At 40.3% G+C, this 11,500-nt stretch overlaps 3 protein-coding genes across 5 annotated transcripts in view; 1 reads left to right on the forward strand and 2 right to left on the reverse strand.

The window, feature by feature from the left end:
- egfem1 (EGF-like and EMI domain containing 1) overlaps nucleotides 1–4,354 on the reverse strand; it is a 42,110-nt gene extending 37,756 nt beyond the window's left edge. Inside the window, exons 1-4 of the mRNA XM_028420364.1 lie at nucleotides 4,272–4,354; nucleotides 3,280–3,414; nucleotides 3,007–3,116; nucleotides 2,823–2,927 (exon numbers count right to left, since the gene is read on the reverse strand). Coding sequence (XP_028276165.1) covers nucleotides 2,823–2,927; nucleotides 3,007–3,116; nucleotides 3,280–3,414; nucleotides 4,272–4,354 — 433 coding nt within the window. The remainder of the gene's footprint in view (nucleotides 1–2,822; nucleotides 2,928–3,006; nucleotides 3,117–3,279; nucleotides 3,415–4,271) is intronic.
- A 729-nt stretch (nucleotides 4,355–5,083) lies between these two features.
- mffa (mitochondrial fission factor a) lies at nucleotides 5,084–9,074 on the forward strand. Of its 3 annotated transcripts, XM_028420376.1 has the most exons (8): nucleotides 5,084–5,275; nucleotides 5,914–6,131; nucleotides 6,493–6,662; nucleotides 6,795–6,886; nucleotides 7,293–7,454; nucleotides 8,078–8,134; nucleotides 8,336–8,420; nucleotides 8,493–9,074. In XM_028420376.1, the coding sequence occupies exons 2-8, from the start codon at nucleotides 5,918–5,920 to the stop codon at nucleotides 8,622–8,624; spliced, it is 912 nt and encodes a 303-aa protein (XP_028276177.1). In that variant the 5' UTR covers nucleotides 5,084–5,275; nucleotides 5,914–5,917; the 3' UTR covers nucleotides 8,625–9,074. The 3 variants fall into 3 exon arrangements, with proteins under 3 accessions (XP_028276177.1, XP_028276178.1, XP_028276179.1); XM_028420377.1 differs by lacking the exon at nucleotides 7,293–7,454; XM_028420378.1 differs by lacking the exons at nucleotides 7,293–7,454; nucleotides 8,078–8,134.
- Nucleotides 9,075–9,432: 358 nt separating this feature from the next.
- LOC114445373 (dynein assembly factor 1, axonemal-like) lies at nucleotides 9,433–11,429 on the reverse strand. Its single transcript, XM_028420371.1, has 2 exons — nucleotides 10,361–11,429; nucleotides 9,433–10,277 (listed from the first exon to the last, which is right to left on the reverse strand). The coding sequence occupies exons 1-2, from the start codon at nucleotides 11,313–11,315 to the stop codon at nucleotides 9,433–9,435; spliced, it is 1,800 nt and encodes a 599-aa protein (XP_028276172.1). The 5' UTR covers nucleotides 11,316–11,429.
- Nucleotides 11,430–11,500: the final 71 nt, after the last annotated feature.

Here is an 11,500-nt window from a genome sequence, read left to right on the forward strand (position 1 = left end):
GTGTCTGAGCACATGATTTAGGCTGTTTATTACCTCACAGTGTCAACACCATGGCCTTGGTGTCAGTGGCTGACATACATTTTCATGGACGGTGCCTACTGTCTCATATCAGAGATTGGAAGCAGGTGGCCAGTCAGCCTCCACAACAAACAGCGGGCTCTACCGCCACAACTTGGCAGGAACACCAAAGAGAGTAACAGTTAAAGAGGCAGATCGATGATGAGTGTTAAAAAGAGGGGGAGAGAGCAGAGTATGGATTCTAGCTTAAACCATTAGACCCAGGCTTATTCTACACTGCTGTCAGTGTAAATTCTTCCTCTAGAGAGATCTGTCAGAGCTGAATTTTGCTAAGAATAGATGTATACTCCGCACCAATAATAGTACTAACTACAGTTAGTAGTATCAAAATCTGACTGCACAATTACAAAAGTGAGGTAAGCTGTGCAAAGGTCTGTTGTTTTCTACATATAGTAGTACATTAAGAACAACAAAATATCTGTGGAGTCTGTAGCTGTTCATATCTGTATCCTCAATGGAGTATATATAAGGTCCAAGCTAGGACAGTAAATGTCCCCACACATAGGACCGAAACAATTACCTAAAAGTGATTAAAAAGCCCTCAGAGGTACGTTAATTAAAAATTATCTGACAGTTTGACGCTATGATTAACCTCCTGGCCCTCACACTACACCAGCTTACTTGTGGAACGAAGGAATGCAAGGACGCACTCCTTCCAGGAAATCTACCGTGAAACAGCAGCTCACATACAGGTGCAGCGTGTAAAACAGAAACTGAAAGACAGGCTGATATACCATGGCTAACTGCCAGACAATGCATGAATGCATTACATGTAGCAGGATTAAAAGTGCATGGGAAAGAATACGAACACATAGTACGCACCACATAATAAATCTGATGAAGTGTTGTGAAACAAACCCCAAAAAAGAAAAGCAAGATGCTTACCTTTAACTTTTTAGTCCAAGATAAATCTGCAGGGGTCAACATTCCTGCTCTTTACTGTATCTGCTTTTCCTCCATCATACATGAATCACATACAGGACAGTCATAAGTCTGTCAGTGTGGAATGTAAAAGCTCACAGAGCAAATCTAATAATGAAAACTTTCGCCGGTGGCTCCATGGGCACAAACAGATTTCCACGTTTCAAGGTTTTTCTGTAATTTGCATACACGTCTAATATGCACATACTGTTTCTATCATACTGATTTAGTCCAGGGCTCTTGGAACGCGCTAATTTTTCTAGAAATGAATCCATCTTCACTTAGAAAAGAGTCACAGGTCAAAGAAAAATGTATCAAGCCATTATTATTTATCTGAATTACTAAGATGTTAAGTGGATGTGATATACAAATGGTCTAAACTTGAAAAATTTGCACTCTGCTAGATCTGCAGCTGGGAAATGTGTGCAGTATTGATCGACTGTCTATTGATGGATGCCTGTTTTTTTAGCAGAGCTACAACATGCGTCTGCATAATAACTTTCAATGAAATGAATAGGCTGGACAGGGAACTAGCTGGGTGTCCAAATACTTTTGACAATTTGACCCCTTTATTATGACAGTCTATTAGAAAGGCAGATTTCAGTTGAAAGAATGTTATACAAAGAATACAAATTTCTCAATATACATAATATAACAGAAACACTAATGCTTGTATTTGTCCCTGTCTCAAGTTGAGGTTCAAGTGAAGGAACCTGGCTGAACCCAGGAGCCTGGCTAACTCTCTCCTTGTATAATAACTCTGGCAGAAGAGTGCAGATGAATCTGTCTCAAGAGACAAGACAAGGAAAAGCACTTTACAAAAAGAGAGGAGCACGATGCGAGTTCTTGAAAAGGCCCAGACCACAGGATGTGAAACTGATGGGATTTCTGATTAGATCTTATATCTCTGTTCTCAATCTGTCACTTCAGTGTGTGAAAACCAAAGAAGCCATGTCAAAACAAACGCAAGAGCCACCTCTAACAAACAACAACACCTTCCTGTGAAATGTCTTTGCGAGAGGAAGGACTGTTTAAAGCCTCAGGCAGACCCTTCCTCCTGGGAAAGTCAAGGAATAAAAAGGAAAAGCCTCTTGTGTGTGTGTGTATGTGTGTGTATTTGCGAGCATGTGGGGGGCAGGAACCAAATATCCTCCGCTGACTCTGCAAGGCTCTTCCAGAACACTAACAAACACCACCCCCCTGTTTGTGTATTGACAGAGCCTGCAGGAGTTTGGACAGTAGAGAACAGAACAAGGCAATGTTCAGAAACAAAAGGGGCAATCAGCTTTAAACAGGTTTTACAGTGGATGTTTGACATTTATTCTAATAGATCCCAATTATACTGCTCAGTTTAGAAGCCCCATTGAGGCAGAGGTGATATTGTTTTCCACATCTTTCTAAGACATGGTCTCAAGTTTTATTCACTTTCTTTTTTAAGAAAAGCTTAAATAGTCACAATATGAAACCTGAAGATATATTATTATTACCATATATTTTTTATAGAGTGGAGTCTCAGCTGGTTCAGCCACAACACTCCAGGGTCTAACCTTCAAAGGAAACCCTTCATCCCAGCGAGCACTTCTTCTTCTTCCTCCTCCTCTAACTAACCAGAGTCCCCACAGAGCAGCCTCATCCAATATCAGCTACTCTACTGGCTCATTCTGCTTCAGCAAAGCAGGAGCAAAAGGTCTGAACTGTGCCTAATAAACCTTTAACAACATGTTGTCCTCTGAAGATGTAAGAGAGTGAGCCACATAGCTGCATGTGCTTAGGTTTCAATCGTTAAAAAAAAATACCCTTGCAAAGCTGGGAAGAAAACCTACCATACTGGCATTGTGTCCCTTTGAATCCCAATGGACACTGACAGGTAAGGTCCCCATTTTCTGCACATCTCCCTCCATTGAAGCAAGTATTAGGACTGCAGACTCCTGCACATAGAACAGTAGTGATGAAGTCTGGCACGTGTGGAAAATACATCATGCAAAAAAAAGCAAAAAGCTGACTCACTATGTAAGCAGCCCATCTCTTCACCCTTCTGAGTCCATCCAGGGCAGCACTTATAGACTGTGTGTAAATCCATGCTGTATACCTGCCTGTAGGTTGTGTAGTATGCTGTCCTGAGGAAGAGAGATTACTGTTAACATTACGCTTTTATGAACGCAGGTGGTTTTCAACACATCAAAATAAATGTTTGATTAAATAAGAATAATTTAGGCACCTTATGTAGTTTAATAGTATTATTACTGGATAGTTGCATTGAGAGTAAATGACTGCTCTTACCTCCTCTCATAGCCCATACACCACCTGTGGCCCGTGCATCCCTGCTTCCACACCTTCACCATGCGGGTAAAAGCCTGCACGCAAGGCTGTCTGCCCCCCAGCATGAACATCTCCTGCTCAGCACAAACATTTGGCCTGTGCATGGAAAACAAGACCCAGTTTGTGAGAAATAGATGGACAGATCAGGCTGTTAAAGTATTTTTTTCTTTTACATAAAACTATCCAGTGGTACAAACATTGATAATTACAAGGGCTGGAGGAGAGCCCATATACAGCATGTTGTAGTCCAATAATGGACTTCCATATACAGTCCATACACATATTTTTCAAACAATTATGAAGCTTCCTGTTTGGTGCAATGGGCTTGATTAAAGTCACTTGTTCATGTTCATATGCATGAATGCACTAATGTGTAGGCTATATGTTCATTATAAAACCCACACAGCTGACCTGTACAGCACACTGTTTTCATCTGACTGTTGTCAGTGCAGGTAAACTAACCAGAGGTGTGCTTCTCCACAAACCATCTGGCTTTAATACTGATCAGCCTGAGGTTAATGAGAGGAAGTATTCTGCCTTTCCTATGAGGAAAACGATTCCTTCATCCACAGTCCTGCTGCTGCACAGACTATTGAAATACGGAGACCTCTGGTAAAACATCACAATCCACTGAAAGTTATTATGCAGACGCACGTTACAGCTTTGCAATAAAACACACATACTCATTAGAGACCTGAAAGAGAGACTCCTAGTGGAGACTGAAGACAGTGACATGGCGAGAAACCACAAAGTAACAAATGCAAAAACAAAAACAGAAGCTCTCATATATATAAAATTAGTCTATTAAGCCGTTAAAGCTGTTAAAAGAGGCAGCCTATAACTTATGGCGCGCTGTTTCTGACTTAAATCGATTGGACGTAAAACTTTCTCATTCACCTGATAATTCAATATAACGTCAAATTTTTACCAGCGATCTAAATTGCAATACTTACATGCCGGGTTGCAGCTCCACAGATGACGAAATGTGCATAGTACTGAATAATATCACACACAAAATGAAAATGAGTGGAAACATAATTTCAGTCAGTGACAAACACGGAGAGAAGTCCTCAGTCGGCGCGTTAAGCTAAATGAAGAGCATCCTAACATTTGATGGAAGTCCGTTTTGAGACATGAAGCCACTATTTATGTATTCCCGTGCACTGGTTAAAGCCGAAGGAGGATTTGACTCATGTCAATATAAGCAGCCTGAATGGCTCCGAGTAAATGCACCACCCACAGTCACCGTGGGGCCATCTCACCAAACCCCCTGCGACACTGACATGTGCATGCATTATTATTACCACAGCCAGCCCAGCTCATGCTGCTTAAAATAGGCTTTGCGATCAATTATTTAAATGCATAAAAATAATATAGATAATAATAATAAGATAATAAGATAATAAATCATCCCTCCATTCTTAAAGCTTAATGTAATATAATAAACAAAAAATATATAAAACAATGGAAATGCAATAACAAAATGCCACTGAACTGACTGACGATATTAATTGACCCAGCAGCAAAAGGTAAAAACAGCAAGATTATTAGCAAAACACGAACATGTTTAAACTGCAAAGATTAAATATGCAGGCTTATACTTTACAGATGATCTGAATAACTTCTGTTGAAATTGAACTACTCTGTTGAAGCATGTAATGTGTTTATTTAAGGTTCAAACCCGCAGTTTCTCACGTTTCTGCTTTTAATTTCAGCGCTTGGTTCTGGTGACGTAACGTCCTCCTGTGTTTCGTTACTTCCTGTTTAGAGTATAGAGGAAAACAGAAAACGAGAGGAGGTTCCTCTCTCATATGAACACACGGAAATGCTTGATGCCCGCAGCGTCCCTGACACTCTTGTTTAGTTCCGTTTTTTATAATATCTGTAGAGGTTTCACACTGTTAATTATTAGATAATCAAGTTTTTTTGAAGAGACCATAGGCAGCAAAACCACACGGTAAGAAACCGGAGCTAAGGCGCTAGCTTACAATGGCGCTAAGCTAATGTGTCATCTGTCACTTTTTTCCGCCTGTCTATTCACAACTTAACAACAGATTTCGACTGTAACCACTGATGGATAGTAGTTTTAACACAACATAACCACTGTATTGACCTTTGTTTTAATGACTTTTATGTCTTTAAACAACTAGAGACTGCTTCGTTTATATTAGCATCATGTTAGTACTGGCGTTAATAATATCTATACGTAATCTAAATAACAAAGACACATATATCTGTTGTGGTAGCTTTGTGTTTAGTGGTTCTAACCACTGGCAGCTTTTCATTTTGACATGTTTCCACTGTAAACTCAGGCAAAATCACTGTTTTCGTCATATGATGATGTCACGAGCATGTTTTCAACCCAGATCTATATCTCTTATCAGCCGCACCAGCACTATCAGGATATTCCATAGAAAGTTCTTGTTTTGTGATCTAGCTTTAGCAGCTTAAGCTGAAACAGTGTGCCAGCGTTTGGCAAGTTCGACAAGATTAAAAGTGAAACTATTTGAGGACAAAGGTTTCGGATATCTACGTGGTAGAAGTTTTTTGTGGCTAACAGTTCTGTTTTGCTGAACAAATCATTCTTCTTCTCAGCCAAATGAACGGAGCAGCATTCCCCTCCCCCACAGCAGAGATGGCGGAGATGAGCCGTATCCAGTACGAGCTGGAGTACACTGAAGGAATCAGCCAAAGGATGCGCATCCCAGAAATGCTCAAAGTGGGTCCTCAGTCCCATGAGGACCCAATGATTGGGGGACAGGAGTTCCCACCCAGTGTCATAATGCAAGTCCCAGAGAGAATCATAGTTGCAGGTTGGTATACTGTAAAACAAAGTTTTGTTTGCTAAACGTTATTGGTGACTGTTGGCTGATTGTAACCTCACAGTTATTTAGATTTGTCACGGCCATTAATAGATGCTATGTATCATTTGTTGAATGGCCAAGTACATTCCCCCTGGAGGCCAGTTTATCGGCAGCCATAGTGTCATGTTAATTGTTTAAAACAGAAAATGAAATAAAAATCTCCACCCAGGTATGTCATACATAGAAACATTCTAAATCAATTACCTAGGGAATGTTATTATGTTCGACACACACCACATTGTTAGAACAATTAGGTGAGGTTAGAAAAAGTATCCCTTCTTAATTCCAATCCACAACTTCATTTACGCAGGAGACGATGATGATTCCCAGTTCTCCAGGCCAAGAGACTTGGACCTCATCCAGTCAACACCTTTAGATGCCCTGTCACTTAAAACTCCACCTAGAGTCCTCACCCTTAGTGAGCGTCCCTTGGACTTCATGGAAGAAGAGCAACGGGCAGCTCCAGAGAGTGAGGAGGTGGTAAGTACTTCAGCAATAATATATCACCAACAGCATTGCAGAATACTCACTTCTGACCTAAATATTTTCTGTAAACCCTAACCATGCAATAAACCATAACATTAATAAATCAGTTATGATTATTTCTTCTAGCTACGACCCCAGGGACGTTTACGGCGGGAACGATCAGCTAGTGAGAATGCAGCAGTCCGTCATAACAGTCAGCTAATGCGCAATGATTCTGCGTGAGTATTGGGTTAGACATAGCATTATTATCATCTATAGCAGCTTCCTTTTCTCTTCTGTATGCATGTAATAGATTTCTTCATTCATCTTTAGTTTTTTTTCTTTTGTCCCATTGTCATTACATGGCCGATTGTTGTCATGAACACTGCAACCTATTATGCTGCGAGAACTTTGGTGGCTTTCAGTCAGTGTTGATGCAAAATGCCATTCTTTTTGCAACTAACAATAATTCATTAACCTCACAATTTTAATGATTAAAGGTTCAAATCAGCTTTAATTTATCAGTTAAGGACAGTTTCTTTTCCTTACTTCTTTCCCTTTCCTTCCTCCTCATTTTCGATCTTTTGTCTTTTCCCTTCCCTTTCCCCTCTGAATTTGCTGGTCTTAACTGTGGTTACTGAGCAGTGCGACCCCGACCCCCCCAGCCAATGTTCACCAATGCCCCCCTCTCACCGTGGCTGAAGAACACAACCTGTACAGTGCTAGCGGTGTTCTATCTTTCATCCAGTCCACTACACGTCGGGCCTACCAGCAGGTCCTGGAGGCCTTGGATGAGAATCCTCGCAGGTGATCGCCCAAATCATCTGGTCATTATTTTTCTCAAAAGATAAGAAAATAAATAAATAATAGTATATATTGGTCAGTCAGGAAATAGACTGAGACAGATATCGCCTACCGGTGCCTTGTGTTTAAGACAGGGATGAGGGATGATCTGGAATCAGCTTTGTTATTTCAAAACTTATGCAAACGGTTTCTAACTGTATCTCTAATCCTCCAATAACAATATTAATATATCATATATTAACCAGTGAAAAAGTTTTCTTTGCACCATTTGTAACTCATTACTGCAAGTTGCAGCATGTTACAGCTACTGAAGTACTGAAATGTCACATAATTAAAAAGTCTTGGAAACAGTATGATCAGAAAGATGCAGTGATGCTGTATCAGAAAGAGGATAATGTTGAGTTTATTATTATTTATCAGTTTTACTGCCTTTCTCCTTACACTACAGTTATGGAATAATAATAATAATAATTGTGTTTACTGAGACTTAGAGACTACCCTGTGTATTTATTGGACGATATAAAAAAGCTTATGTCTGCGAGGGACATCCAAGTTGTGTGTGCAACACTGTGTTTTTCTATATCTCTTTTTCCTTCTCCCAACCTTGTCTTTCCCCACCTCTTTAGCAAACCATCACTGCGAGGGGGGTCGGCTTCAAGCTCCAACCCCCTGCATGATTCCAGGTAACCTCACCTGGCACTTCATTCTGTTTCTCTTTCCTTATCCTCATCCTTTCTTGCCTTGCATTCTCATTCAGGGTGTTAAAAAATATTGTTGCTATTTTTATGTTGGGTAATGTCTTTCTGAATGTGCTTGTAGTATTTTACTTTCTGTCATGACTGGGTGAGTTATTTCATTTTAAGACCAGCTGCTCTCTTTTTCAGACTTGCATTATCAACATATGAGGCCTCTCTGGATGGCATGGCTGATGACATGACTATGGTTGATGCAACAACACTTCGACGTCAGGTTAGTTAGTAAAAATAAATGTTCCATCTAATTGTGAATCCCATGACTGAGAGTCTTTTTATTTATCGATAGCTCATCAAGTTGAACCGGAGACTCCAACATCTGGAGGAGGAGAACAAAGAGCGAGCAAAGCGAGAGATGATCCTCTACTCAATCACCGTCGCTTTCTGGCTGGTTAACACCTGGGTGTGGTTGCGACGTTAAAACTGACATGTATTTCAGCCTTCAGCATGACAGAAGAAAGTTCTATCCTCTATCCAATATTCTGTGTCAAACGTTAGCTACTCGCTGCACTCAGTCCCTGTGTGAGTAGACCGTGGTATATGTGCATGGCCTGATGCTCAGAGGGCTGATATTTTCTTTATTTAATACATGTATAGTTTTATTTTTGTACACTTGTTTCATCCTGTCGGTTTGGTTTTTGCCATTTGTTTTTATTTAAACTCTTTTTGCCTACTGCTAAGTATGACTTGTAAATATTTGTTTAATACAAATACTCACTAAGACCTTTGGAAAGATTTCACATCAAGATAAGGAACATAGTTTATCAATCTTGAAAAATGGATCTGCAGTGTAAAACATGTTTGCAATATTTATTGCAGAATGTTATATGTAACTTGGACTGGGAAATCTAATACAATTTCATAGAACCTCTGACTTGCTGTCCTGTATATTTTTTGAGTTTCTTTTTTTTGATTGTATGTTTTGGTAAATGATAATAAAAAAGAAAATAATTATAAGGAATAACTTAAGTATTTAATCAAGATGTTCCAACAGTTAACTCAAAGTGTAGCTGTTTTTTTTGTTTTTAAGAAAACTTGTTTTAGATCAGGTCGAGATGTATTTATTTTATTAAAATTGTTACATTTAACCATCATACACAAACACACTTTAATCATGTTACTACAGCTAAACATTGATGTTTAAATCACTACTGTGTTCTGACTATGCCTTTATTGTCTCAACATAAAGTTGGATATAAAAAAGAAAAGCGTTCTCAGATTTAAAGGCTTCACTCCAGCTCTTCAATCAGGCAGCGAGGGGGAGAGGTTTGGTTTGTATCTTGTTTTCTGTCGAGTGGAAAGGCATCCACATCCTCTCCATACACCAGTGATGATGAAGACGAACTGTTGGACGCCCCACTTGGTTTGTTGCAGCTACTCGTCATTAGGAATAGAGACTCTTTATCTGAATTAAAGGTGGAGACTCTGTCACTCTGACTCATGACTGACTCTTCATCATCACTGCCTCCTGAAATGACTTCTATTTTTGGTTTGACCACGAGATGTGGAGAAATCATATCATCAATGTCATCCACATCTTCCAAATCAGGCAGGTCATCAATATAGTGTGGGTGACTTGGTGAAAGGTGAATGGTTTCTAGCTGCTCTGCATTTTCCTGCTCTGTAACCAAAGGTCCAGGACCATGTACTGGTAAATTTGCCTCCTGAATAGGCGCTCTGATCACAGAGACTTGCTGCTGCTTTCTCCCTGAGTCATGTTTCAGGGGCTGGATTCCACAGGGCATGTTTTGCGATTTGTTACCTTCTGGTTTTTCTGACTCTAACACGTTTCCTGCAGTGCTTTCTTGTTCTTGTGCCGGATGATTTGATGCCAGTTCTGTCTGTTGTTGTTCCTGGTCATGTTTCACCTGCTCTATTTGCAGCAGTTTATCTACCTGCTCTGCTTCTAAGTATTCATCTTCACACTGATGGTCATCAGGCCCTTGTTTTGAATGACTCTGCAAAAACTCTTCATGAGCATCCAGGCTGTCTTCCACAAAGGACTGGATCTTCTCTCTTGAAGAGGACATCTGATTATTATCCCCGCAAGGCGTCTCTTGAGCGTCAGTTTCCCCTGTAATTATAAGAATAATGTTTTAGATGTATTTATTACATACATTTATTTACCATACACTAGGGCAGTATAAAGTTTCTCACCTTTCTCCTCTATTTCTCGAAGGAGTCGTCTCTCCTGGGCTTTTTTTCGAATCATTGCCAGTGCATCCAAACTGTCCTGAATCTTCCTTCTCTCTCTGGTCTCCCACTGCTCCCACTCTTTGCGCTCCCCCTCTAGCCCTCCCACCGCCCATGCCTCTGCACATGCCCTGTCTTTGGGGAACACAGGGCGATCATCAAGGAAGGTGAGATTCTTGAGGCGTACAATCATGGTTTTTCTGTAGTTTGGGATTTTTTTCACCACCTCATTTCCTTTCAGGTTCAGCACTCGCAGTTTTGGCATAGCCTCTAGCACAGAGAGGATGTCTGGGTCATGTAACAGGTTGTGAGACATGTCCAACACACTGATGGACAGACACTGACTCAAATGCTCTACATCCCTCACTGTTTCCAGCTTGTTGTGGGCAATCTGCAGCGTGCTCAGTTCAGGAAGGCATGAAATGTTTTCTATGGTGTGTATGTAGTTGTTGGAGACATTCAAGGTGCAGAGCTTTTTCAGGTGTTCAATGTTTTCCAGCTTGTATATAAGGTTCTGGTGAAGGAACAAGCAGCGCAGATCTGTCTGAGCATCCAGGTTCTTGATGCACTGAAGCCCATTGCTTTCCAGCCAGAGACACTTTAGTCCTGTGTATTCCTCCAAGTTCTCAATGATTGAGAAACCCTTGAAATGCAGATATAATGTGTCATTCAGGCATGGTGTGGAGTATAATTTGTTCTGCTTACAGTGTTCTTTCAGGAATTTCTTGGTCATTCGTGGCCCTGATCTTTCCCCTTTCTCCTGAAGTGAGCTTTGTAATCCTTTGTTATTTATCAGATCGTCCTGGCCTCCTTCCTTTAACATGGCATCCGCATTTTTTCTTTGGACATTTCCGCCTTCCATTTGATCTTCTGTTATCACTTTATCTACAGCTGTTTCTATAAAATTAGCCGTAGACATGGCAAAAAATATATTAATTTAACAGGCAAAAGAAACTAAAGTAATCGCTGCTTCTCAGTTATATGTTGTAAGAATTAGGTAATTCTCAAATACGATAAATATCACGGAGCAGTCCACTTAGTTAGCCACCCGAAGTTATTGTGTATGTTTATTTCCATGGTAACGCTTGGTCATCACATTACGGC

Source organism: Parambassis ranga, chromosome 13 (assembly GCF_900634625.1).
Source record: "Parambassis ranga chromosome 13, fParRan2.1, whole genome shotgun sequence".
NCBI classification, from domain to species: Eukaryota; Metazoa; Chordata; class Actinopteri; family Ambassidae; genus Parambassis; species Parambassis ranga.

Coding starts and splice junctions, on each gene's coding strand:
- LOC114445373 (XM_028420371.1), bottom strand. CDS start 11,315: ATGTCTACGGCTAATTTTATAGAAACAGCTGTAGATAAAGTGATAACA. Junction 10,278..10,360: donor TCGAGAAATAGAGGAGAAAG/GTGAGAAACTTT, acceptor TTATAATTACAG/GGGAAACTGACGCTCAAGAG.
- mffa (XM_028420376.1), top strand. CDS start 5,918: ATGAACGGAGCAGCATTCCCCTCCCCCACAGCAGAGATGGCGGAGATG. Junction 6,887..7,292: donor CTAATGCGCAATGATTCTGC/GTGAGTATTGGG, acceptor GTTACTGAGCAG/TGCGACCCCGACCCCCCCAG. Junction 8,135..8,335: donor AACCCCCTGCATGATTCCAG/GTAACCTCACCT, acceptor TCTCTTTTTCAG/ACTTGCATTATCAACATATG.